This window comes from Archocentrus centrarchus, chromosome 18, assembly GCF_007364275.1.
Source record: "Archocentrus centrarchus isolate MPI-CPG fArcCen1 chromosome 18, fArcCen1, whole genome shotgun sequence".
In the NCBI taxonomy this organism is placed as follows: Eukaryota; Metazoa; Chordata; class Actinopteri; order Cichliformes; family Cichlidae; genus Archocentrus; species Archocentrus centrarchus.
In genome coordinates, this window is record NC_044363.1 from 15,621,027 (window position 1) to 15,648,896 (window position 27,870).

Here is a 27,870-nt window from a genome sequence, read left to right on the forward strand (position 1 = left end):
AAATCAAGGATTTTGTTTGTAAAAGTAAAGATCTGAGTGATCTAGTGAAGCAGTGTGGTGGGCCGGTGTCCATGTTTTTTGATAATAAACGCTGGAACAACACCAATCACGGTGACTACAGGAGTAAACCATTTCCAAGTGAAACAGCTTCTCACACTGTTGATGAGATCAAAAACAGCAGAGGCCTGCTACACCAATGAAATGCTTCAGGCCAGTGGAAGAAAATCAGTGGAACATTGAAATGCTTCTGAAATTTTAGCTGGTTTCACTGTAGAGCAGTGCTGGGAGCAACTCTTTGGTGCAACAAAATTACCAATTAAATCCAGTTTGGGTGCCAGGCATTGGAGGAATAGCTGGAGTGCTGTTGGATACAGTTCACCAACGTGAGGAAGCTGTGAGGAAGACCATTGAATTAATAACAGCCACTGAAACTTTTTACAGTGGAACCTCAAAGAAGGGTTCAACCAGAACGATGAGTAATTCTGGATAGGTTGAATTATTTGTCTGTAATCTCTGGTGTGTAAATGAAGGAAAGGTTTGGATTTAGAAAGGAATGGCGGTCAGTGCTACAAAAGATTTATCCTCTTCATCAGATAAAGCTGTCAATCACAACCCAGTCCTTCCAGCTGGGCCAGGATCTGTATGATATATATTTTACCAAATGTTTGGCAATTTTCTTTCTCAATTTAAGTGTGATATGTTTGATTTTCAAACTGCCAAAACCAACAACAGAAATCACACTTAATTGAAACCAGTTTATTTTGCTTATTTTTTTTTTAAAAACTTTTGAATTATATGTTATACATCCTCTAAAGCAGGGGTGTCCAAACTACGGCCCGTGGGCCAAACATGGCCCAAGCTCAGCTTTTTAATGGCCCCCAAGTCTCGTCTATACATGTGTTTTTTTGGCCCACCGGCACAATAATTGAAAGCAAATCAGCATGCAATTCCTCTTTTTAATTCATTGAGGCACTGTCGTGTAACAGATATCTGCCAACTGCTTAAAACCTCAAAAGAAGAAGACTAAATTATTAACCAATCACAGCCCATGCTTTGTGATGCCCTGTGTCTTGGGTTGGTGTCATAGGTGACACACATTGTTGCCAACCAAGCAACTTTTCAGAATCCCTAGCGACATTTTTTTTCCACCCACAACACAACTATTGAGAAATTTAGCGACTTTTTCCAGTGACTTTGGTGACTTTTTGAGATAGCCTGGAAAGCTGAACTCCTCCACCAACACCCTGTTTTGTGTGCATACAGCGCACCCTTCGTACATGTGGACTTCACTTCGCCACCGAGGGGACTTGCGGGAGTTCATGTTGCCAGTACTGGTGTGCAAACGAAGGTATGCAGCAGTTAGTTCAACAACTGTTTTGGGGATTTTGTCGCCATCAAATACATGTTGCAGTTTGACCCTGATGATGCTTCACCTCACCTGCAGCTACACCTGCAGCTGGAGCTTAAACAAGAACTGAGCTTCAGTGTGACAGCAACACCAGCATCTCTCTCGCCTTTTTACCGGTGCCGTGCCAAAAAGTGATTTTCAGTATTTGCCAAGAAAATTATTTGTTGTATTTAAACTGGTTTAAATGACTTTTTGGACTATAATCTGTCCAACATTTTTCTCATGAATGATATTTTGAGTGAGAAAGAACACTCCTGTCACAGGTAGAAGCTGCAGTTACGTTTTGGCAAAGTGACTTTTATATAATCGTTATTTATCAGGGAATTTCTGTGTGCAGAAATTAGTCTGGATCTCAAGTGGAGATCCAGACTAAGTGACACCCACCTACGTGACATTTTATCCACGTCTACCACTGCTCTGGTGCCAGACCTGCCCTGCGAACCTGTGTGCTCTTCACATTAGTGTCAGTTTACCTGGTGCTCTGTTATCAGAATTTCACAGCAGTATTTTACAGTTTCTGTATGTTATAAATTTCAGTTGAAAATTCAGAGCTTTTTTGGAAATAAAAGTATTAAATAACAATATTTATATGCATCTTTTATTTTAATTTTATTTAAATAACATCATCAGGGACTGTTGGCCCTCAGGCACTTTCACATTGTCAAATCTGGCCCTCCTTGAAAAAAGTTTGTCCGCCCCTGTACTGTACCTCTTATATCAATGCAGTCGCTTTCTTTAAAGCTGAGTTAGTGAAAGCGTTGCAGATTCAAACCCTTACAGCTCTTTGCTGTAAGTTAGTTGTTTCACAGCTGTCTAAATCAGTCCTGTACGACGGAGTATTAGGGCCACATTGAAAAAAAAAATTAAAATGTGCATTTCGAGAATAAAGTCAAAATTTCGAGAATAAAGTCGTAATTTCGAGAAAAAAAGTCAAAATACTATTTCGAGAATAAAGTCAAAATTTCGAGAATAAAGTCCTAATTTTGAGAAAAAGTCAAAATACTATTTCGAGAATAAAGTCGAAATTTCGAGAATAAAGTCGTTTCAAGTCAAACAGCTGCCACGCGACGTCTGCTATACCCTCTCCAGTATGCCTTGCGTGGATGAGTTAGTGAAACTATATTTCAAAATCGGTTTTAGTAATAAGGAAATTCTTTCTCTTTTAGCGCATAAACACGATGTAGTTATAAGTATAAGGACGTTGAAGAGATGGTGCAGAAATCTGTGTCTAGTCAGAAGGAAAAATCACACAGATTTGGAAGAATTGGCCGGATTTGTGCAAAATGAAATAGCTGGCAACGGACAGATGCAAGGATATCGGTGGTTACACCTTCGTGCATTACAGAGGGGGTATGTTGCATCACAAGACACAATAAGGCAGCTGATCAAGTTGTTTGATCCTGAAGGTGTGGAGCTCAGGCGGGCGCGCCGTCTGAGACGCAGGCATTACCGTAATAAAGGCCCAAATGCTCTGTGGCACATGGATTCGTACGATAAACTGAAGCCCTATGGCATTGGCATCAATGGCTGCATTGATGGTTTTAGTCGCTATGTTGTGTGGATGGAAGCCTACAGAACAAACAACGACCCAAAGGTGATTGCTGATTACTTCATCACATCTATTGCGCGCTTGGGAGGATGTCCGGAGCGTCTGCGCGCTGACAGGGGGACAGAAAATGGACATGTTGAAAACATGCTTGTCTTTTTGCGAAGGAACCACACTGACAGTTTTGCAAGAGACCGAAGTTTTGTCTATGGGCGCAGCACCGCAAACCAGCGTATTGAGTTTTGGTGGGGAATCTTGAGAAAACAAAGTGCACAGTTTTGGATCAATCTTTTCCAAACTCTCCAAGATGATGGGCATTTCTCCGGTGATTTTTTGGATAAAAGCTTAATTCAGTTCTGCTTCCTAAACCTTGTTCAGGTACGTTTCCGAGCTCATTACCCTTGCTTTCGTTATCCACATCTTCCATCATAAAGTCAGCATTGTTTTAATTAGAGCATATTTGGAATATTAATATTTGGTATTGGAGCGCATAATTCTCAAAAAATTCGCACACCTGACTATTTTTATTAGGACTATGCGCGCAACAGCAGCAACAGAAAAATTAAAAGCTTCAGTATGATGTTTTCATTATCTTTTTATTCAGGAAGAACTTAATGAAGTCGTGACAACCTGGAATTCCCACAAAATAAGGCCAAAGGCGGGTCACGGGGTGACTGGAGGCCGTCCTGTTTTGATGTACACACTTCCAGAGATGCATGGCGCTGAAGACTGTCTTAAGACTATTGATTTGGAGGAGCTGGCCCTATGTAAGGAGGAGTGCACCCCCAAAAGCCAGTACCCCTGTGATGAAACTGTATTTGATCTCTGCTGTCTTCTAATGCAGGAAAAAGGATGGGATGCTCCAAGAGATGCATTTTCTGCTGCTGAATTGTACTTGTTACTAAGAAATGAAATACTGCTAAATATTTAAGGGCAGGATAGTCCTCTAAGGACGTTAATTGGTGTGAGCTGTCAGATTTCAGAAGCCTGGTACTGAAACCATGAAGTCCTCTAAATGTGGACAATTTAACAGAGTATAAAAGCTATTTCTACCCATAACATGGGCCTACTTGTAAAACTTTATTTTCACAATGAAAGTATTCCTTTTTTCCCCTCTGACTACCTTAATCAGTGTTTGCTGTGAAGGAGCGATGTATATATGAAGGCTGAAATAATTTGTGGTGGGTTAATTATGCTTTTATTCTTCAATTTAATTTGTGTTAAACTGTCAAGGACTGACTCAACATGAAGGTTACCATAACAGTCTACAAGAATATTGTCTGTAACAATGGCACAACATGCTGGAGTATTAAAAGATTGTATTGTAGAGGATGCAATGTGCACTTAATTTCCTGCAAAATTACTCAGGTGCCAGTCACTAGACACAAAATCTTTAAATAGAAAACTCTTTATTTCACTAACTTTTTGTGCTATCAACTAGCTATTAAGTCTTGATTATTAACTTAACTGATTGTTAAACAGATCATACAGAAATGAAACTGGTGCACTTTTAAAAACATCAAATTATGAACATTCTTTGGTGCATTTGTAAAGAAAATTAAGATAACATAAAAAGAAATAACAATTTCCATTACTTTAAAATGACAAAAAAAATAAAAAAAATAGCATGGCATACTCCCAGAATTAATATGATTTGTGCAGTTACAGATCAATCATGTAAAACTTGTGGCTTCATCACAGTTGTCCTGTGTGTACTTGGGAAACCATATCCTAAGGCACAAAACTGAAATACATTTTTGCAGCAGCAGTTCAATGCAGTTCAGTGACTATATGAAGAAAAAATACATTGTCTAAATTATGAACATACTAAGCAACATAAAACCCTGAAGATGTAACAATGGAAATGTCACATGAACGGGAAATCTTACATGTGCACATTCACAAATATTGATTAGCCAATTGAAAAGCATAGGAATCCCTTGGAGGATGTAATTGGTATTCACATTAGCTTGCTGTAGCTGCTTAGAACAGATGTAAACGTGTCTATTCACAAGAGTCTGCACATGTTGGTTTTATTTTACAATAACTTTAAATAAAATATGATGCTCACCTACCATATCAAGTGCAGATTCAATCCAACAATATTTTGTCAGTGAAGATTTGAAAAATATCAATAAGGTCCTAACTGTCTGTTATTTACATTTATTTTATATGAATCACTTATTACAATTTTGTAATAACATCTACACACAAAGACATGTCATTTCCAATTCAGCACCTTTTAAAACAGATATGCAGTTGCTGATAGCTTAGAACCCAGCTTGTGAGAAATGTACTTGAAGTGGCCCTGTAAAAACAGATATCAAAAAAGTCCAGTATAGGCCACTAGTATAACCGGACAGAACAGATGAGACTTGAAGACAAAGTACACCTAAGAAAAGGAAATAAACAGTTGTAGACTGTCCAACTGAACCGTCTGAGAAAAGCCATTTTGTTGTGCTAGCTAGCTTCATGGTGAAAAAAAGCCAGCAGTAATATGGGTTTGTTATGTCAGCGCTAACTATGCCGCTTTTAGGGGTTTGTTTACTGTCGCAAAATACAGTAATTAAACTCGTGGAAGCCTGTAAGTAGTGGACAGGGACATGGACTAGCCTGTAAAGCTACAGCTTCTGGGGAGAAGACGCAAACTGCTCGCTGAAGTGTGCTGCAGGTTCAGATAACATAATGTTAGCTAGCAGTGTGTTTACTTAGCTGGATGTAGTTATGTTCTCGGATTAATTCATCTCCCGTTAAGTCACTTTTTTGCCTGTGAATGTGTTTTAAATAGGCTAGCGATTGCCTGTGCTGTCAACCAAAGACAAGTAGCTCAATAAAGAGGGAGTGCCGCTGACAGCGAATAAAAACAGCCCCAGCAGTAAGTTAGCAAAACAGTTGAACTATACAGCGTTAAGCCAAAGCGCTAATCTGATAATGGCAGAGGACACCCGACAGGACAAGAGGGCCAGCTTCACTGCTATAACGGAGCACAGCGCCAACGGGATGGCCAGGACCTCCGCTGTGGCCTCAGGAAAAACCGGCACGTCAAAGAAACTAGTGATCAAAAATTTCAAAGATAGGCCAAAACTAGCAGAGAACTACACTGAGGACACGTGGCTGAAGCTGAGAGATGCGGTGGGTGCCATCCAGAACAGCACCTCCATCAAGTACAACCTGGAGGAGCTCTATCAGGCAGTGGAGAACCTGTGCTCGTATAAAGTCTCCCCGACTCTGTACAAGCAGCTACGGCAAGTCTGTGAAGATCATGTGCAGGCCCAGATCCACCAGTTCAGAGAAGAGTCTTTGGACAACCTTTCCTTCCTGAAGCGAATGAATCGTTGCTGGCAGGACCACTGTAGGCAAACTATTATGATCCGGAGCATCTTTCTCTTCCTGGATCGTACCTATGTGCTTCAGAACTCTCTGCTACCCTCCATCTGGGACACTGGTTTGGAGCTGTTTCGCACCCACATTGTGAGCGACAGTGCCGTTCAGAAGCGAACAGTGGAGGGCATTTTGGAGCAGATTGAACTGGAGCGAAATGGAGAGACTGTAGACCGCAGTCTGCTTCGGAGCCTGTTGGGCATGCTGTCAGACCTGCAGGTTTACAAAGACTCCTTTGAGGAGAGATTTTTGACTGAGACCAATCGTCTGTATGCAGCAGAGGGACAGCGTCTGATGCAGGTACAAGACCTGCTGGACTTCAAAGACAAGATGGACAATGTAGCACAGAGCTGCTTTGCACGCAATGAGAGCTTCATCAATGCCATGAAGGAGGCATTTGAAACTTTCATCAACAAGAGGCCCAACAAGCCTGCAGAGCTTATCGCGAAATATGTGGATTCTAAGTTAAGAGCTGGGAACAAGGAGGCTACAGAGGAGGAGCTAGAGAGAATACTGGACAAGATAATGATAATATTCCGCTTCATACACGGAAAAGATGTGTTTGAAGCTTTTTATAAGAAGGACTTGGCCAAGCGTCTGCTGGTTGGCAAGAGTGCTTCTGTTGATGCTGAGAAGTCCATGCTCTCCAAGCTCAAACACGAATGTGGAGCGGCATTTACCAGCAAGCTTGAGGGGATGTTCAAGGACATGGAGCTGTCCAAAGACATCATGATCCAGTTCAAACAGTATATGCAGAACCAGAGTGAGCCAAGCAACATAGAACTTACTGTGAACATCCTCACTATGGGCTACTGGCCTAAGTAAGCAATTAGTTTAAGATGATGACAACTAATAAAAACAAAGTGTACCGTCTGTGATAGCATCTTGCAATTTTAGCTAGCTTGGCCAGTAGATTTTGGCTGCTTGTCACTTTTTATTTGGGAGATTATGAGCGGAGGAATAGCATTGTACTCAAGATTTACATACCGCGTGTGGCTATCAGTCAACAATACAACATGAACACTTCACTTACCTTCTCTCTTCATTAATGTTCACACTCTGGCAGGTAGTGGTCACTTTCCTCACTTAATTTCATGGCCTGTGGGATGTAATACGACGTCTTGACGTTTTGACTTTTTCTCGAAATTTCGACTTTATTCTCGAAATTTTGACTTTATTCTCGAAATAGTATTTTGACTTTTTTTCTCGAAATTACGACTTTAATCTCGAAATTTTGACTTTATTCTCGAAATAGTATTTTGACTTTTTTTCTCGAAATTACGACTTTATTCTCGAAATTTTGACTTTATTCTCGAAATGCACAATTTAATTTTTTTTTTAAATGTGGCCCTAATACTCCTTCGTAGTCCTGGCTCTTATTAACTCTTCCATTGTTTTTCTTTTTTTTTTCTTTCTGTTGTCAATAATAGATTTTGGCTCTCAGCCTGCTGCACTTATAGTCTCTTAGTGCAATGATCTTAGTGTCTGTATGGAGCCTATCTCCTGGGTGGACCAGTCTAAATGAAACTTTGCACAAACATCGTCACACATACAGTGATTGTTACCATCTATCTGTTTTATTAGAAATCCCAATTATTTAGATTTTCATATATATTATGCTCATTTTATCGGCCCCCTGTGAATGCAATCTTACATTCTCTGTTTGCACATTAAACAAATTTAATAAAAGTATGTACGGGCAACGTAGGTAACTTAGCAGGCACCAAATTTGAACCTGCCCCAGGATTTTGTTAGTCTGCAAAATACAGAATGAAGACTTTGATAAAGCACTGCAGGCCTGACTCATTTCTGCAATTTTTGAAACTCAACATGACTTTAAATGCTGAATTTAAATTGCATTTCTTCAGTGTAACATGAATGTCTGCAAACAATCACTTTCTCAACAACAAGCAGTCCAAATCAGTGCCAGTTTCAGCATCGCCAATTCCACCTTAAAAAGATGGTGACTCTAACTGTTCTTCTCAATACTGATGAACCGATGACTAAATATCGAATAGAAACAAATTTACTGTGACCAAGAGAGTCGCAGGAGCAAATATTTTCAAATTAATCTGCTGACTTCATATGTTTTGCAACCATTTTTTTCCCAACCAGATTTCCTTCACAATAAACACTTGAAGGAAAAATCTGGGAATTCCTTGAATTTTATGGCATTAAGTGTGTGTGGCTGTCCTGAAATCTGTCCAGTGGGACATCTGTTAATGCTGTGTATTTGATCATATACAAATAAAGTCAGTATTTTATATCAGAAAGTGGTCGTTTGAGCTCATTCAAAAACACATATATTAATCTATCATTTCCTGTTTACAAAGGCTAATACTGCTTAATATTTCTTACATTTTATGCTGTGCTGTAGAGCACCTTTTGACTGATATTCAAGTCTTCTTGATCTCCTGTTTTATTGTTCTAGTGTGTGTTCATTATAATTACCTTCTTGATTTTTGAGGTTTGCTTTTTAGTAATAGACTTTAAGGTACAGTACCAGTGGAGAGTGTGTCCAAACCTCTGACTGGTACTGTATACATTGGAGTAATCACTTTCTCACATGGTTTTCCTATATCATGTGTGTTACACGTCTTTATCTTGTGTCTAAACATGTACAGGAATCACAACCTCTTGCTGTTTAGCATTAGGCCGAGCATGCTTTCTAGTTTTGTGTTTGCTCCATGTATGCGCTTGGAACAAAGAAGTAGAGAAGACAGGAAATGTGGTTGCTGAACTGCTGCTATATTCAAAAGTGAAACCAAACTACAGTTGAGACAACAAAGAGGAAACAGCAAAAGACAACACAAAATCTGTCATTAATCAGAATAATCTTCACTCTTTATTGTCTTTTCATCATAGATGGTGAGTTAGACTTTTTTTAGCCATTCTGCGTCAACAATATTGAACACTGAACATAAGTTAGACCCACATGAATGTACTGTTTACCTCTGTGTGTGTGTGCGTGTGTGTGTGTGTGTGTGTGAATAAATAGACATGAGGAACCGAAACAAAGTGAGCTTTTTTGTTATCTCACAGCTTTTTATTTAACCCTCTGCTGTGCTGTGGTGTGTTGCCTCAAGGTAACACTGGCATTTCAAGCTAATTAAATTAACATAATACGCCCTCAGTTGTGCTGTGATACAGCAATACACCCCCCCCTCAATTTAGGTAGTGCTCCTTTATTTGTGCCCTTCCAGTTATTTTAGTCAGTTACAAACAGATTCACAATAATGGTTATCATTTCATTAAGGAATCAAGGTTATTTATTTTTGTGTTTCTCCCCTTTCACGTGTTTTCAAAAGCATCTTTGTTGTATCCATGAGCTTTGGGTTACTTAGAATGTGTTTTTTTTTTGTTTTTTTTGACAAACTTTCATGTTTTAATTTTAAATGGCATTGATCAGAAATAAATAACAGTGTACCATATAAGGGATTATTTTTTATTATCTTTTAAAGCATTTTCATTTCCTTTATTAAAGAAATTTGTAGAATTTAAGCTGCACTATTTATGCTTTTTAGCATATGTAAATAAAGCTATGCTGGAGTTCCACTGAATTGGTTGCCCGTTTATCTTTGTCATTGACCATCTGAGGGCCCTGCTCACACAGGATGTAGAACTGAAAATGTGACATTTAGGTTTTAAAAGTTTAAACTCTGGACTATGGTTGGCTTGTGATGAGTTGGATCCAGACGGTTGGTGTTGTTTGATATGAGATGGTTTTTGTTTTTGAATCTTTTCTCCTCTTATGAATCTATTGAGTACACGAGGGACAAGATGCTTTGTACTGATTCCCCAAAAGTCGTGTACAAAGCAGTCACAGCACAAAAAGTTACTGCTATTCTCATTTATTTACACTGATATTTTCTGACACGTTTAAATGTCATTAGTAAATAATAATTGTTGCTGATAGTGATTGTTTTCTCTCTCCTAGTGCCAAACACAAGGATCGTCCTGCTGGGAAAAGTTGGAATTGGGAAGAGCAGCCTGGCTAACACCATATTTGGAAAGAATGTGTTTAAAATCAAACATTTTTCTGACTCACAAGCAGTCTGTGAAGCAGCATGTGGATCTGTCAGTGGGAGAAACCTCACCGTGATCGACACTCCTGGTTTCTTTAGTCCGGGAATGTCGGAGCGGGAGCTGAAGAGTGAGATACAGAGGAGCGTCACAGAGTGCTCTCCTGGTCCTCACGCTTTTCTCATTGTGCTCAGAGTGGAAAAATTCACCGAGCAGGAGATGGATGTCATTAGAAAGATCGAGGAATATTTTTCTGCAGAGGTTTTTAAATATTCTGCAGTTGTCTTCACGTGCGGCTCCCAGTTATCTGAAGGGATGAAAATTGAGGCGTTCATCAGAAAAGAAAAGCGTCTCAAAGATCTGGTGGAGAAGTGCGGCGGTCGCTGTCACGTTGTCGACAATAAATACTGGAACAACGACCAGCAGGATGAATACCAGAACAACCAGTTCCAGGTGACACAGCTGTGCAACACAATGGAGGACATGATGAAGGAAAATGAAGGAAGCTGCTACACCACCGAGATCCTGAAGAGACACCAACAATCATCAGCCTTTTTCCCCAGGATCATCACATTTATTAAAAAATGTGCAGGAAGAACATCAGTGAAAGTCTTTTTTAATGTAGTGCTGCTCGTAGGTGCATTCATTATTTTTAGAAAATTCGCAGCTGTAGCAATTATGATACAGTAGCATCAGCAGCACAAACACCCGCCTGAGTCACTGGATCTAAAATTTCAATTATTTTCGAATTATTTTACTCATGTGATATGCTCTGCTGCCATCTGTAGACTTTCCTGTCATCTGTCCCTGTGGAGGGTGGCTTCAATCAATTTCCCCATACAAATAGTCGGTATTTTATATCAGAAATTGACCACATTCAAATATTAAATAACTGAGATGAAAAATCCTTTTGTAACTCCTCCTGCAGTCAGTGTTGGGATTTTTTAGTAAATGATTTATGAACATGGTGATAAAGCTAAGGGTAATGTGCAGGCAATAAACAGTGATGTCAGTAACGCGTTACTCTAATCTGACCACTTTTTTTGGTAACAAGTAATCTTAACGCGTTACTATTTGCAGTCCAGTAATCAGATTAAAATAACTTATCCAAGTCACTGTGTGTTACTATTTTTGTAATTTTCCTCAGTACAAAGATATATTTTTGCTTTCTTCTTGAGTCTCGGGGAGTGACGTCTGCCTGTATTTTCTAGCTGGAAATACAGGCAGTATTTTGAGTTTGTCAGCTAAAGATGACAATATCACTCTGTGCTAGCGACAAAGTGCTATCTAGCTTCAAAAACACTACGTCAAATTTATAGAAACATTTGAAGCCGCAGCACAGCACAGCACAGTCAAACTTACAGAGCAAGTCCCAGCAGGTGGTGCGAAGCAGAGAGCTGATGCAGGAGGCCCCCCAGCACCCAAACAACAAAAGCTGGACTTCAGTACAAAACCAGAAAGTGGGGGAGAGTTGAAGAAGTTGGTAGAAGAGTATGTAGTAGAGAAAATGCTGCCCTTAAACACGGTTGACTCACCCTCGTTTCATGGTTGTCATTTTTATGTTGGGGTGGCGGGGGTTGTTGTGCCATAAAGTGATGTTTCTGTGTGCTTTTATGTGTAATGTCTTTGCTTATATTGGTAAATAGAGTGCAGTCAGCATGATTTATGAAGGTGTTATATATAAAATGAAGAAATAACCTACCAATCCAGTGCTTTTTGGCCACTTAAAATATCTTTATAGAACTGTGATGTTATATTTGTTGTAATTTCTGCAGCCTTGTTAGCCAGATTTCTGTTTAAAAAAACATTTTTAATGTCAATGACAGTTTTTACCTTGATAAAAAAAAAACAAATATACAAAAGTCACTTTGCCAAAAACTGATTGCAGCTTCTACCTTGTGATAGAAATGCTGTTTCTCACTCAAAATGACCTGATATCATTCATGAGAGATATGTTTGACACGTTTCACAGATTATTGGTCAACAAGTCATTTACAGTCGTTTAAATACAGGCAATCATTTTTTGGCAAACACCGAAAATCACTTTCTGGCAGATGATCACTTTTTGGCACAACACTGACAACTGTTGAACGTAACTAATAAAGTAACTTGTAATCTAACTTAGTTACTTCTAAAATTAAGTAATCAGTAAAGTAACTAAGTTACTTTTAAATGAGTAATCAGTAATCAGATTACTTTTTCAAAGTAACTATTCCATAATTAGTAGTTGAAGCAGTAATTATAATTAGAAAAGTAGAGTGCAGACAGATGTGGAAACTATATATCTCCTATCTAAAAATACATTTAAGATATCTTGAATTATGGCGTCATTCAAGATATCTTTAATTAGAATTATGACTAGTCAGAACAAAAAGTGAGATGTCTCAAATTTACTTTATGATTAGTCATAATTTAATTGTAGATATCTGAAATATGTGTTTCAGATAGTAATTTATTGAAGATATCTTGAATTTAAGCCTCCATTCAACTCAATGGTAAATCTGACATCATTTCTACTAGTCAGAATGCAATTAGTGATATCTCAAATAGGTATTTTGTCTAGTCAAAATATAAATAGAGATATTTTAATTTACTAATATGTCTAGTCATAAATCAATTTCAGATATCTGGAATGTAAGTGTGATGAAACGGATTTTATGTTAAAACGGCCTGCCATCTCAGCCTGTCAACTGGAATTACATGTATATGCACACAAATAAATAAATAAAATAAAAACACAAACATTAACAAGAAAAGCTTATAGAGACTCTATAGAGCTGATCTTGGAAGAATAAATATGTTTGGCACAGCAGTGCATTCACATCACGATTCTGATTGCAAACACTGCCAGACATGACAGGCTTTATATGAAGAAAAAAAAAAAAAAAACGGCCTGCCATACAGGGCGAGTAGGCACGTGATTCCTCTTTCAGGGCACTCTCATCGCTGATTGGAAGAAGCTCATGCCAAGAGGCTGGGACCAGCCTGTGCACCAACAAGGGAAGGCCAAGTTTAAACCACGGCTCCGCCCCATCTGTTAAACCAGTAGGGTTGCAGTTAGTGATGGTATAAAGTGTTAAGTTTAGCATAGAAATCTCACTCTTCTCGGGGAAGTTGGTTACAGCTAACTGCTTTTGTGGCCTGTGATTTTCTGAACTGAATCCATGTACATGCAAATCTTCTGATCCTTCAATATATTAAATATATTAATTTATTTACTGTTAATCTATTAGCATAACTTGTTCTTCAAATAGCCATTTAGATGATTGGGGGATGAAGAAATGTGACTGATATCTGGGTCTTCTAGGTTCTTTGTCTGCAGTGTTTATCTCCTGACATCAGACGGCTCACCGTGCGCTTTTCATCCTCGCTGAAGCTGTTCAGCCTGGGATGAGCGTCTTCCTACTCACGTCTGTATCTTTGCAAGAGTTTAATTTCTTAGGACATGGTGCAGTAGCGGGTGGACAGTAAAAAAAAAGGCACAGGTGTGTGGTGTCTGTCTGTAGGCAACCGAAACTGCAGGATGCTCAGGCAGCACCGGGAAACCACATTTAACTGCCAAATATATATAATAAAGATATTTTACAGAACATATTTCTTTAGAATTGCCTGGAGAAACCAAACCCGTTGTTCACATGTCCTTCCATGTATGACTGCCAGTGGTTGCTTATTTTTATTTTAAAATGTAAGTATTGCTCATAAACTCAAAACCGTGAAATCAGACCAGGGACCACAACAGTATCCTGCTTTCAGGAGATAATAAACTAAAAAAAAAGGCCAAAATGTTTTCTTAAAACCTTTTTGGACAGAAAAACACTGAAGCCCTAAAACCACAGAACCTCCATATGTTACAAATGCAATAAACATCCCAAGTAAGAAGTTCAAAGAACGATCACATGAGTTTAAAGTCTTTTTAGCATGAAACATGTTTATTCAGTGGATTCTTGTGGAGCTGCAGTACAGAGATGAACATAATATGAACATCACAGACTTTGAAAAACTCTTGAAGCTCTTCAACAAGGATGATAAATTTGCAAGAAAAGTGTCGTGTTCCCCATTTCACTGCAGTCAAAACAAAAGTGAAACATAACTCGTCAAACAAGTTGTGACGCAGAGAGCACAAAGAGCAGCAGAGAATCAAAGTGCGACACAAAACCTGCCATTAAACTGAATAATCTGCACTTCTTTTCATCATGGATGGTGAGTTTTGAGTGATTTACTTCTTTTTGTTGCTCTGCACTAACACTGTTGTACTAAACTTTGAGCTCACATGGGGACATGAGAACAATAACAAAGCCTTTTGGGTTCTGGTAATGCTGCGCATTGCTTAATTTGACTAAGTGTGTAGGGTGTTGAAATGTATGTTACAGTGGACTATCTTTGATGCTGTGGATCATAATGTTCTTCCTGACAATGTATTTATTGCACGGGACTGAATGGTGCCACCATTTTCTGAAATGCGCCACGCTGCTCATTTCTCTCTGTTTCTCTCTACTGTAGCTTCTCAAAGTAGTCTGAATGAACAGTTCTTTACATCTGTCCTGTTTGAGAAGCAGCATTAAACTAACATATGGGGTTAATAACAAAAACAAAGTCAAAACTTATTAGTGATTCATAAATGTTGATATTCTGTTTGCTATTCTTATTTCTTAATGTTTATTTTTATTACTTGAATGTATTTTAAGTTAATATTTTACTTTTTATACACTACAATTATCACAAAACATTAATTAAAACAGGTGATGTATAAACGTCAGATATTTTAATCTAAAAATGCTTTTTTTCGTTAATTCAAAATGACCTCATCGACTGCATTGAATGGATGCCGAAATAGGAGGGTACAAACTGGTTAAACATTAAAGAGTGAGTCCTATCTAATACTTCAGGAGAGAGTGGAATTAATAGTTTAATAACAGTTTATTAATACTTTAATAAGTACTGGTACAGATGATAACTTTCAGAACCATCAGTATGACTACAAAAAGCAAAACAAACAGAAAACAATATCATTCTCTTCTAGGGTCAAATGAAAGAAGGATTGTCCTGCTGGGAAAAACAGGCTCTGGGAAGAGCAGCCTGGGAAACACCATACTGGGAGACAGCCTGCTGAAGGTGAAACTGTCTCCAGAGTCCGAAACAAGTGAATGTCAAACAGAAACCAAAACTGTTGGTGGCGTACGCACCACTGTGGTTGACACTCCTGGCTTCTTTGATACAAACATGTCTGAAGAGGAGCTGAAGCTTGAGGTAGTGAAATGTATTAAAGAGTGTGCTCCAGGGCCTCATGCTTTTCTCATCGTGCTCCAGTTGGGAAGATACTCATATCAGGAGAAAGAGGTCATCAAGAAAATGCTTGAATGTTTCTCAGAGGAAGCTCTGAAGCACGCTGTGATTGTCTTCACACATGGTGATGACCTCCCTGAAGGAATGAAAATCAAGGATTTTGTTTGTAAAAGTAAAGATCTGAGTGATCTGGTGAAGCAGTGTGGTGGCCGGTGTCATGTTTTTGATAATAAACGCTGGAACAACACCAATCACGGTGACTACAGGAGTAACCAGTTCCAAGTGAAGCAGCTTCTCAAGGCTGTCGATGAGATCAAAAACAGCAGAGGCTGCTACACCAATGAAATGCTTCAGGCAGTGAAGAAAGATCAGTGGAACATTGAAATGCTTCTGAAAAGTTTAGCTGGTTTCACTGTAGGAGCAGTGCTGGGAGCACTCTTTGGTGCCAATAAATCAGTTTGGAGTGCAGTCATTGGAGGAATAGCTGGAAGTGCTGTTGGTGGTGCTGTTGGATACAGTTCACCAACAGTACTGGAAGCTGTGACGAATACCATTGACACTGGAATGAAATTAATAACAACCATTGAAACTTTTGACAGTGGAACCTCAAAGAAGGGTTCACCCAGAAAAGATAAGTAATTCTGGATAGGTTGAATTATTTGTCTGTAATCTCTGGTGTGTAAATGAAGGAAAGGTTTGGATTTAGAAAGGAATGGTGGTCAGCGCTACACAAAGATTTATCCTCTTCATCAGATAAAGCTGTCAATCACAATCCACTCATCCCAGCTGGGCCAGGATCTGTATGATATGTATTTTACCAAATGTTTATCAGTTCTCTTTCTCAATTTGAGTTTGATATGTTTGATTTTCAAACTGCCAAAACCGACATCAGAAATCACACTTTAACTGAAACCAGTTTATTTTGCTTGTATGTTGTACATCCACTAAAGTCAGGCTCATGATGGAGAAGAATTTCACCACTTGTATCGTTGCTGTCACTTTCTTTAAAGTTGAGTTAGTGAACGAGTTGCAGATTTAAACCCTCTTTGCTGTAAGTTGGTGGTTTCACGGCTGTTTTCTTTACTTGTTTGACACAGTCTAAATCAGTTCTGGCTCTTATTAACTGTTTGAGTGTTTCTCTTTTTTTCTTTCTGTTGTCAATAATAGATTTTGGCTCTCAGCCTGCTGCACTGACAATCTCTTACTGTAATGATCTTAGTGTCTGTATGGAGCCTATCTCCTGGGCGGGCCAGTCTAAATGAACATTTGCACAAACATCGTCACACATACAGTGATTATTACCATCTATCTGTTTTATTAGAAATCCCAATTATTTTGATTTTCATATATATTATGCCCCGTTGATGTTCATGTGTGTCCTTAATATTACACACATTTAGCACGTAGTGCTGCTGTATTGTGAACAGTAGGTTGTTGAATATTTTTCTTTAAAATGTATCTTTTGTCGAGTTTTCATTACACAATAGTCACTTTTGCGCCTTGAATCTTGCACCTGATTAGATATGATAACTAAAACTAACTGAATTAGAGGGAAGAAGTAAAAACTAACTAAAACTAAACTATAATGTAAAATCCAAAACTATTATGACCCTGGTAATCACTTAAGATTTTCCTATGTCGTGTGTGTTGCGCTTCTTTATCTTGTATCTAAACATGTTACAACCTTTTGCTGTTTAGCATTAGACCAAGCATAGAATTTGTACTGTTTACCTCTGTGTGTGTGTGTGTGCAAATAAATGGACATGATGAGGAACTGAAACAAAATTAGCTTTTTTGTGTTTTGTTATCTCACAGCTTCTTATTTAACCCTCTGCTGTGCTGAGATGTGTTGCCTCAAAATAACAGTGCCATTTTCAGCTGCTTAAATTCACGCAATTTTCCCCATTTAGGCAGTGCATTTGTCACATGACTCTGGAGGCTCTTTTCATGATCCTTTATTTGTGCCCTTCCAGTTGTTTTAGTCAGTTACAGATTCACAATAATGAGTGAAGTTCAGCTTTTCATTAAGGAATCAAGATTATTTATATTTGTGTTTCTCCCCTTTCACATGTTAGAGAGAATTACAGGTGCTGGACATAAAATTAGAATATCATGAAAAAGTTGATTTATTTCAATAATTCCATTCAAAAAGTGAAACTTGTATATTATATTCATTCATTACACACAGACTGATATTTCAAATGTTCATTTCTTTTAATTTTGATGATTATGAGTGACAACTAATGAAAACTCCAAATTGAGTATCTCAGAAAATTAGAATATTACTAAAGACCAATACAAAAAAAGAATTTTTAGAAATGTTGGCCAACTCTAAAGTATGAAAATGAAAAGTATGAGCATGTACAGCACTCAGTACTTAGGTGGGGCTCCTTTTACCTGGATTACTGCAGCAATGCGGCGTGGCATTGGAGTTGATCTGTGGCACTGCTCAGGTGTTATGAGAGCACTTTTTTTTTACACTTTTTTCTACCACATCTTTTCCTTCCCTTCTCCTCTCTATTAATGTGCTTGGACACAGAGCTCTGTGAACAGCCAGCCTCTTTAGCAATGACCTTTTGTGTCTTGCCCTCCTTGTGCAAGGTGTCAAAGGTCGTCTTTTGGACAACTGTCAAGTCAGTAGTCTTCCCCATGATTGTGGGGAAGACTACTGACTTGACAGCTGATTAGAGTGTGGCACCAGGTGTCTTCAATATTGAACCTTTTCACAATATTCTGATTTTCTGAGATAGTGAATTTGGGGTTTTCATTAGTTGTCACTTACAATCATCAAAATGAAAAAAAAAAAAAAACATTTAAAATATCTCAGTCTGTGTGTAATGAATGAATATAAAATACAAGTTTCACTTTTTGAATGGAATTACTGAAATAAATCAACTTTTTCATGATATTCTAATTTTATGACCAGCAACTGTACACTAATGAGTAATGTAATGAGTACAAATACTTTATTACTGTACTTAAGTTGATTTTTCAGGTATCTGTACTTTACTTGAGTATTTATTTTTCTGACAAAATTTTACTTTTACTCTTTACATTTTTACGCAGATTTCTGTATTTTCTACTTTTTACATTTTCAAACAGATTCGTTACTTTAGGTTTAACACGTCTGAGAAAAGTTTGCATATCCGGTCAGTGCGCCGTCAAACATCAAACAATCTGAGCCTAAATGGAGAAATAATAACACATAAGAGAGAATTGTACTAGCGTATCCTCCATCACTGGGGCTTATTGCATACAAAGAGAATAAAGAGGCAAACTCATATAATTTATGTATCATTTATAGCGCTATAAACAGTGGGCCGGTCCGAGGGCAGCTGTTGTGGTCGCGGTACTTCCAGCATGTAGCTAGCTAGAAAATAAAGGGAATTTTTAATGCAACATTTCCAAATGCTCAACAAATATCAGCAAACACACAAAGTGTGTGCAGTTTGTCACACAGTGTGTCTGCTAGCTAAAAGAAGAGCTGCTGTATTTCAGGGAGGAAAAAGAAAGAGAGAGGTTCACTCAGAGATGGAGAAAGAGGACAGGAGAGGAAGAAGAGAGGTTAGATTTAAAAGTAAAGACTGCAAAACCAACTGAGGTATTCTGACTTTATGTAATTCAAAGATTGTATGAAAATACACTTTAGTGCGTGATAAAAAGGTCAGCTTGCTCTACTGTATTTACAGTAAAGCTCTGTGTTGGACTGGAGCACAGTGTCTGTGTTCATGGTCAGAGTTACAGGTTACAGCGCAGCAGAGATGAGTTTGAATCAAAGCTGTTGATGCTGAGATTTATTCACTGAATCCAACATTTATACAGCCTGTATGCTGTCAGTGTAGGGGATGCATTCTTCTGTAATATTATTTTATATTATTACATTAATATAGCAGGTTCAGTTAGCATTACACAAAAATAGCTGGTAGCAACGTCCTCCAAACAGCTACTTTTACTTTATTAGTTTGAGTACATTTCAGAGCCTTTACTTTTTTACTTTTACTTGAGTACAGAAGTTGAATCAGTACTTAAAAAATACTTTGGTAAAAGCTGAATACAAGTACTTGTACTTCTACCTAAGTACAGAATGTCTACTCTTTTGCCACCTCTGCTGCTCTGCCTGTAAAGCTCTGAGTATGTGGACTACGTGACAAACAGGCTGAGAAGAACAAACACTGAGAAATGAATACTGTGCATTGTGCTGTCAGTGCCTCATGATTGAAAGCATTTGGAGACAATGCAGCTCCTGTCAGCTGTAAAGCATTGCTTCAGACAGACAGTAAAGGATTAAAAACATTTTTTAACTGTAGATTTGACAACACCCTGTCATTCTGGCATGTTTTGCTTTCAGTCACAGACGCACTACAGGAAATCCAGACTGCGTCATTTCACTATCCTGGCGACCATCAAAATGCAGATATCTCTGTGACAATTACACTAACAATAGTCTCCAGTATGACAGATTGTGGGATCCTGAGGACTGCAAAATTATACAGCAGTTGTGATAAATTTGGTCAAAGCAAGGCTGCCTATGAAGGAGCTTTTGAAGTACCAAATGCCTCACGTGGCCCTGAAATGGGACACATGGACAGATGACTGGCTGGCATCTGTGAAAAGAGAATTGTTGAAGCTGTGGAGGGACAGAGCACAAATATGCAGTATATAGATCAGTCTTCTATTTTAGCCATGCACTGATCTGAAAAACATGGACTGAAATATGTCAGCATCTCTGTGATGATTCAGCACAAGATTTGTTACAGATTTTCAAATCTTTCCCAGAGAATAAATCCTCCTGACTTTGGTTATTTCCTGACTTTTGATCTGCTGCTGTCATAAAAATAAATCACAGTTGTTGCTGTTTTTTCCAAGATTCCAGCTGCAGACTAAATATGTGCAAATTCAATGGCATTGGGATGGCTTTTGGATAATTGACTAAGTGAAAAAGTAAAGCTGATTTTTGCACTACAAGCAGTGACTGACACTGTAATTCAGGCCAGGACGTCATCTGAGCTGCCTTTTTTCATGCAAACAATCAGACTCCTAATTTTACATGCAACAACATTCACAGACAATGTAAAACAGACTGTTTTAGCTTGAGTGGTTAGACCAGCGTTTCCCAAAGTCAAGAGTGCTGCGGCCCTGAATTTCTGTTATTTCTGCGGCCTACCTGCAGTACCTTTCCAAACCATAAGGGGGCTGCAGCCCACACTTCCGGAACCACTGGGTTAGACTTGCTACTTTTTCACCGCTGAGGTGCCGATGCTCGTGCCAGTGGTTGTGTCGGTTTCAATGAACTGGCAAAACACTTAAGAATGGGCCCGTGTTTCCACCACGCTTCTGTGAACTGATCCTTTACGTATGAGTGTGGTCGGGTCCTCGTCTGGAAAAAAGTCCTCGCTCTTTGTGCTCAGTTTTTTTGGCTGCAAACATATTTGTCCCTGTTTTTTCACTTTCTTCATTCCCTCACGTCGATTCCGACAGTTTTAGCAGCTCCCTCCAGGAATTTGCTGACATTTGTGAGTCCTTATATTGATTGTTCCTGATTGTTATTCTCTCACTGATAAAGTGGCCGGAAACGCACGAGGACGGAACAGGTTCATCACAATGTTGCGGCTGCTTGGCCGCAACATTGTGATGTCAACATTTCTCCGGAGGTGAATGCCAGATTACGTCGGTTCAGAGCGGTTTCTTTTTTTTTTCTTTTTTTTCTTTTTTTTTTTTTTAAGCCTGTCATGTCTGCCAGATCTTGCAAACAGGACTGTGATCTGAATGCACTGTTGTGCCAAACATATTTGCTATTTCAAGATGAGCTCTATAGGTTCTCTATAGGCTCCTCTTGTTACAGTAGTGTGTGACCCTTTATCTTATTTGAATTATTTTTAACATGCTATGTGACAAATTGTGCTGGAGCTGACAGGCTTAGGAAAAAGAAAAGAAAAGAAAGAAAAGAGAAAGGGAGAGAGAAAGAGGAAGAAAAAAAAAAAGAGAAAATAGAAAAAAGAAATAGGAAAGAGCGTAAGTAAGTAAACCAAATAGTTCATCACTTGTTAAACTTAAGATATTGACAATATTTGCAAAATATTGTGTGGGGAAAACAAAATAAAAGAAGAAGCATGGTTACACAAACCAACCATTTTGTGTTATTATTACATTGGTGTATGTGTTTGTGTCATGAAATGTACTTACCAATGAGGGCAGAATGCCACAGCTCTGACCTACAAAGACCTACTAAGATCCACTCATTACAAAGACAACCGCACACCCACCCCAGCAGACAGGAGAGAGAGGTCCCAGACGGAGCCCCCCCCCCCCCCCCCCCCCCCCCCCCAGCCAAGGGGCAAGGGCCCCCAGAGAACCCGAGGCAACGAGAAGCCAGCCCCCCCAGCAGCCAGGCCCCTGCACAGGCCTGCGGCAGGAGTGGCCAGGAGGCAAGGCACAGGCCCAGACCCAGGTCCAGCCATACATACAAACACACATGCACACCCGCAAGCACACCCATGTACACATTTATGTATAAATACACATACATGCACATACACACTCACCCACACACATATAAACATAGATACACTGTAAGCACACATTCACTCACCCACCCATACTCACAAAGATAGTGACAAATACACAAAGACACACATTCATCCATAGCTACCCACCCTCTGAAGATGGGGCGAGTGGAAACCACCCCAGGGCCAACAGCGACCCCAAGACACCACCGGGCGAGGTGTAAGAAACTGGAGTGTGGGTTCAGAGCGGTTTCCGTAGCTGCCTTGTGTGCGCTTCTCAGGTGGACTTTGATGTTGGTGTTTTTTCCTCACTGAGATGTGTTCCATACATTTTTCATCATTCACAACAAAACACTCTTCTATCTGTATTATCGGACTCAAAGAAACTCCACATGGGACTCTGCCGCTTTCTTGGTAGACCACTGCCATTACTTTGCTGACCAGCTTGGTGAGCGCAGCACGCACGCACACAGCTGCCCAACGACGCTCCCAGCTTAAACTCGGAGAGCAGAAAAATGATCAATCCATAAGGCTTTTAAATAAAATGACAAACAAGAAAAGGAAGGTCATTTTATCTATAATTTTAGTTAGTTATCGTTTTTTCTTTTTAATTCGAGTTTTTATTTATTTCAGTTAACGACAATGTTTTTTTCAATTTCAGTTTTCGTTTGTTTTTGTTAACTATAATAACCCTGGTACGCACTGGCACTGACAACCTGTCGGTGGAAAAAGGGCCACTGACCTACTCTTTACTGGGTTTCATCTTCCAGCTTCTACTCACATCTTTTCATTGGCTCCCTCCCTCGCACCTCCATCTTTCCTTTTTATCTGACTGAGTCTAACAATATTTTGGTTTCCTTGTTGAGAAAATACACAGTTTGTGACAGAGTTGCACATGTAGTCTCTTTGCTGAACAAGCTGGATTTTCACGGAGGGCGAAAACAACCCTCAAAGTTACCAGGAAATGAACCGGTGCTCCCCATATCCATGCCGACCCTGCCTGGGATACAAATCTGCTCTACTTCTAGACAACAGCTCTCAAGAGCCGAGTTAACTCCCCACAAATGTGACTCAGATGTTTCCAGGAAGAACAAGTAAACAAGCTCTCTACCACCACTTTACGCTAAATTTATGCTTTACAATGACATTAAAAGCAAACGCCCAGACATCAGTTATACAAATGTTTTCCAGGTATGTGACTATGTCACTGTCTTGTTCTACCATGGCTTCTTTCTCAGGTGAAAGAGGAAACTCTCAAAGTACAATAACTCATTGTTTTGATCATGGAACCAGCATGTCAAAGTCAAAGTCAGAGTAAAAATAAACCTTGTGCCACTCCTCTAACTCATGCAGCCATTTGTTTATGTTTTTAATGAGGAGGAAGTGCAGTCTTCATGTTTGTTTAGCAACACATTCCAACACCTATTAAATATTTAAAAATACCGGTCAGGTCTGGGAAAATTTTGGTTTGGATTAAAAATGTACCTGTACACAACAGCTAAACATGTGTTAGCTGCTGAGGACATTTGGCTAAGGTCTTATTGTGTCTGTTTCAGACAATAAAACACTTATATTAATATTGAAAAATGTGATATCATGTATTTTAGTCTTATATTAAGGAATCATGACCTCTCATGAGTATGAATGTCTTTAAACTTTGACATTGTGCAGAAGTCTTGAGCCACCCTACAGCCATCTGTAAAACACAATGGAAGTTGTGTCATGGTCTTGGTGCTCCATTTCAGCCAGGGGTGTTGGAGATCCACGGTGGCGTGGTGGTTACCACTGCTGCCTCACAGCTTGAAGAAATTCCACCTTGGCCTGGACCTTTCTGTGTGGCGTTTGCATGTTCTCCCCGTGTCTGCGTGGGTTTCCTCCCACAGTTACTGGGGTTAGGTTAATTGGTCACTCTAAATTGCCCATAGGTGTGAATGTGAGTGTGAATGGTTGTCTGTCTCTCTGTGTTGGCCCTGCGACAGGCTGGCGGACTGTACAGGGTGTACACTGCCTCTCTCAACATTCATGGAATTATGAACACAGGAAAGTCCCATACAAACTGCCATCACAGTAAAAGCAGAGATGTACAGTATTCATTTATTTTGTCCAAAGGTCTGAACACTTTTTTTGGAGCGCCCCTTTCAGAGGGCAGAATTTAAAAAAAAATTTAAACACAAAGCAGTTTGTGGTGGGCAATTCACTCACTGCAATTAAAAAAAATCACACAATCCATACATTTTTAGTAAAACTAGTATTAAAACATCTATGTGATACCTTTATAAATTATGTTAATAATGTTTTTATTTGTTTCTCATCAGTCTTCAGGAAGGCTTTAGCCTGTTTATGCAATTTAAGGCGCCGTGTCCCATAAATCTTGTGGTTGTTATTTGCTACATTCAGGTTGAGGGATTGAATGATGACACTGTATAAGCTGATGTCGCTTTGACACAATCACAAGAAATGATATAGAAAATGTATAAAACAGATATCAGTTGTTAATAATCTCTTGATTGCATAGTAAAAAATGTGATTTCTTTCAGTCTCCTGCGTTCTTACATTATCTACACAGTTAATCATACAAATGCACTGTGATTAAAAACAAATGGTTTTTTGCTCTCATTAAAGATCTTTAGAGCATCGGTAAAGAAAAGACAGTGGATTTGAATACTAAAGACAACACAAAAATAGTTGCGTTAACTAATCAAGTTGCTGGCATTTGCGAGGGGAAAAGTTCAGAAATGGGTTTTTTTCTTATCTGATGTGCATCAGTGATCAGCAATCAGTAAAACGGGAAAAGCAACAATCCTTCATTTTAATGTCATCCTGCGGCTCAGGACAATGCAAAAGTTATTTGCTGACATTATTTTGATGTCAGCAGTCTCAAATTATTTTTTTTTATCCATTATTCTCTCTAAGAGGACCCTGAACACAGAGAGAGATGTTTCTGATGGGGGTTGAAAATTGGGGTGTGTGGGGCAGAGAGAGCTGTTTGCCTGGTCCTCATTAAGTGCAAAGACTGGATCTCTCCTACCTGTCAGCACAAGCAGTTTTTGCACCTATAATTAAGTTACTACTGCAGTATTCATTTGGACACGTTTTTATAGGATGTGTGTTGTTGAATTTGGTTCATTTGATAGGGAAGCATTATTAAAATGAATCACACAGAAGTGATACAACAAAATTAGTGGCAAACAATTTAGTGCAGTGAGCAGCGCACTAAATTGTTCTCAAATGTAAGCATGCACGACTGAGATTGTTGCCACTATGAGTGCTAATTTATTTGGAAACCAGCGTGTCAGTGGCACACGAGGATTCCCCATAGTTGTAACTGCAGGGCCAAAGCTTTGGGTCCCTCTCCCACAGTAGCTTCTCACTGAGTCCTCAGCCTAACAGAGCACCACATATTTCTGGCATAAAATTGACTGTCAACAGTCATAATGTCTTCTAGCAAAAAAAACAGCTGCATAAAAGGTGAGCAGTCAATGTTTTCATGTCGATCTGTTGGACAGCTGATACCTTCAGCCTCCTGCTGATAACTCTATCTTTCTTTCCCCATACCCCCCAAAGCAAAAGAGACACACTTTAAAATTATGAATAACATCTACCCATCTAAAGAATTACTCATGTTACACTTTAATATTGAAGATAATAATTGTACTGTACATTTTGCGAGAAAGATATTGAAACGACTGAGCATATCTTCTTCTCATGTGACAAAGTTCATTGTTTTTGGATGGAAATTCAAGCACGGCTAAAAGGAAAATTTCCATCATCACCAGCTTCTCTGTCAAGATGATATAATCTTAGGAAACAAAACAGATGCAATCTCTGTCAATGTCATTTTATGCTTGACCAAGTTCTTCATACACAAAAACAGTATACAAAAGTGTCCCCATTTTTTAATTTTTTTTTAAGAACAAATTGTATATATATAAGAAGTCATTAAAACCTACAAAATCTCCCAAAAGCCAAAAATTGTATTCTTTTATGAATGATACTTACAATGATTCATTGAGTTAACTACATATTGTGCACCCCTTGCTGTGTGTGTGTGTTCTGCTGCTGTAGCCCATCTGGTTCAAGATACGGCACGTCTTGACTCACATACAGTCATGACGTGAGAGTTCATATGCGTGTGAAGTCAGAAGAGCGTATACCTTTGGCAATATAATGTGAAGTGGCTCAGATACTTTTATTTCTATGGGAAGTTAAAGGAAAATAGGCAAGAAGGACCTACCATCCATTCACTTCCGCTTATCCTGTTCAGGGTCGTGGGGTGGCTGGAGCCTATACCAGCTGACATAGGGCGAGAGGCAGGGTACACCCTGTACAGGTCCCCAGCCTGTCGCAGGGCCAAAAAAGAGAGACAGACAACCATTCACACCTATGGAATGAGTTTCCAATTAACCTAACCCCAGTAAGTGCATGTCTTTGGACTGTGGGAGGAAACCGGAGTACCCAGAGAAAACCCACACAGACACGGGGAGAACATGCAAACTCCACACAGAGAGAGGGAGGGGCCCAGGCCAAGGTGGAATCGAACCCAGACTTCCCAGATGGTATTTTAACTGTGAGGCAGCAGTGCTAACTACCGCACTACCGTGCTGCCCGCCAAGAAGGATACAGATTTCAAAATAGAAAAAAACTCAATTATTACAGTGCAAAATGTATACCGTGAACAAGTTGCCTAGGATTATGGCAAAAACATCAGACTCATCACCTGTGGAAGCTTGTAAAGAACCCTTTCTCATAACATTTAAACATTAAACTGCCCATGTTGAGTGGATGTAAACATCTGACCTCCTTAAAAACTAATATTGGGAAATATTTAAAATCTTGAAAGTTCTATTAAAACAGTGCTGGATGCTTGATAGATGGCACTTGCAACATCATCAACTTACTGAACACTCTAAATAACTAACACAAATATTAATAATTAACTTCAGATTAAAGCACAGCACTGAAACCTCGTGCAGTCACTGCTTTTGAATTCCTATTTTTGCATGAACTTGCATGCAGACAAAAACATTCCCTCTCATATGTGACTAAGTTAGGGTCTTTTCTGTGTATTCTTCTCTCAAAGATGGAACTCAGTTTCGTTTCCTGAAAGGCTGTTTGCAACGCAGAACTGATATACTGAACGTGCCACGTTATCTGATAAGGAAACTGATCTGTAATGCGATCCGCATGCTCTCAGACACCTTCAGCTCCTCCGAGATCAAATGTTTAAACAAGCTATATGCTGCTTTTTTCTGTTGAGTAGGCTGACAATAAATTAAGCCTGTTCTATCCAAAGGCAATCTTAAAACATTACTACATTCTTTTTTGATTACATTCTGATTACATTCTGAGTTAAATGTGTTAATATTACTTGCATAAAAAAATGCTTTTATCCACAGACAGTAGTAGAAACACGCTGGCGGGCTGCAGCAGCTGTGTGGTACAGAGGCTTAGTGATGGATCAGTTTCAGGCTTCAGGTTTTTGATTTAAAGTAAAAAAAGCAATCCAGACGTTTTTACTGTCTTTGAGCTGACAGGTGATGGCAAGTGTGCAGTTGAAAGGTGCATTTGGCATGTAATGGAAGCTAAATCAAGCGCAATGCAAAAACGTACCTCTCCCAGGCTCTGTCAACGTGTCAAAAAATCATTTAAACTATGTGCATGCAAACGCTGATGTAACAGAGTATTTACACCCACATGTCAAAAAGCTGGGGTTGTGGAAAGCTTTG

General features: G+C 39.1%; 2 protein-coding genes across 2 annotated transcripts; both read left to right on the top strand.

Annotated features, from left to right (window-relative positions):
* Positions 1–5,382: 5,382 nt before the first annotated feature.
* LOC115797023 (cullin-4B-like) lies at positions 5,383–7,160 on the top strand. Its single transcript, XM_030753504.1, has one exon. The coding sequence runs from the start codon at positions 5,886–5,888 to the stop codon at positions 7,158–7,160; it is 1,275 nt and encodes a 424-aa protein (XP_030609364.1). The 5' UTR covers positions 5,383–5,885.
* Positions 7,161–14,269: 7,109 nt separating this feature from the next.
* LOC115797024 (GTPase IMAP family member 7-like) lies at positions 14,270–16,280 on the top strand. The gene is made up of 2 exons (XM_030753506.1): positions 14,270–14,558; positions 15,379–16,280. Exons 1-2 carry the CDS (start codon positions 14,552–14,554, stop codon positions 16,278–16,280), a joined length of 909 nt encoding a protein of 302 aa, XP_030609366.1. The 5' UTR covers positions 14,270–14,551.
* Positions 16,281–27,870: the final 11,590 nt, after the last annotated feature.

Bases quoted from the DNA above. Each gene is read 5' to 3' on its own strand.
- LOC115797023 (XM_030753504.1), top strand. From the start codon at position 5,886: ATGGCAGAGGACACCCGACAGGACAAGAGGGCCAGCTTCACTGCTATA.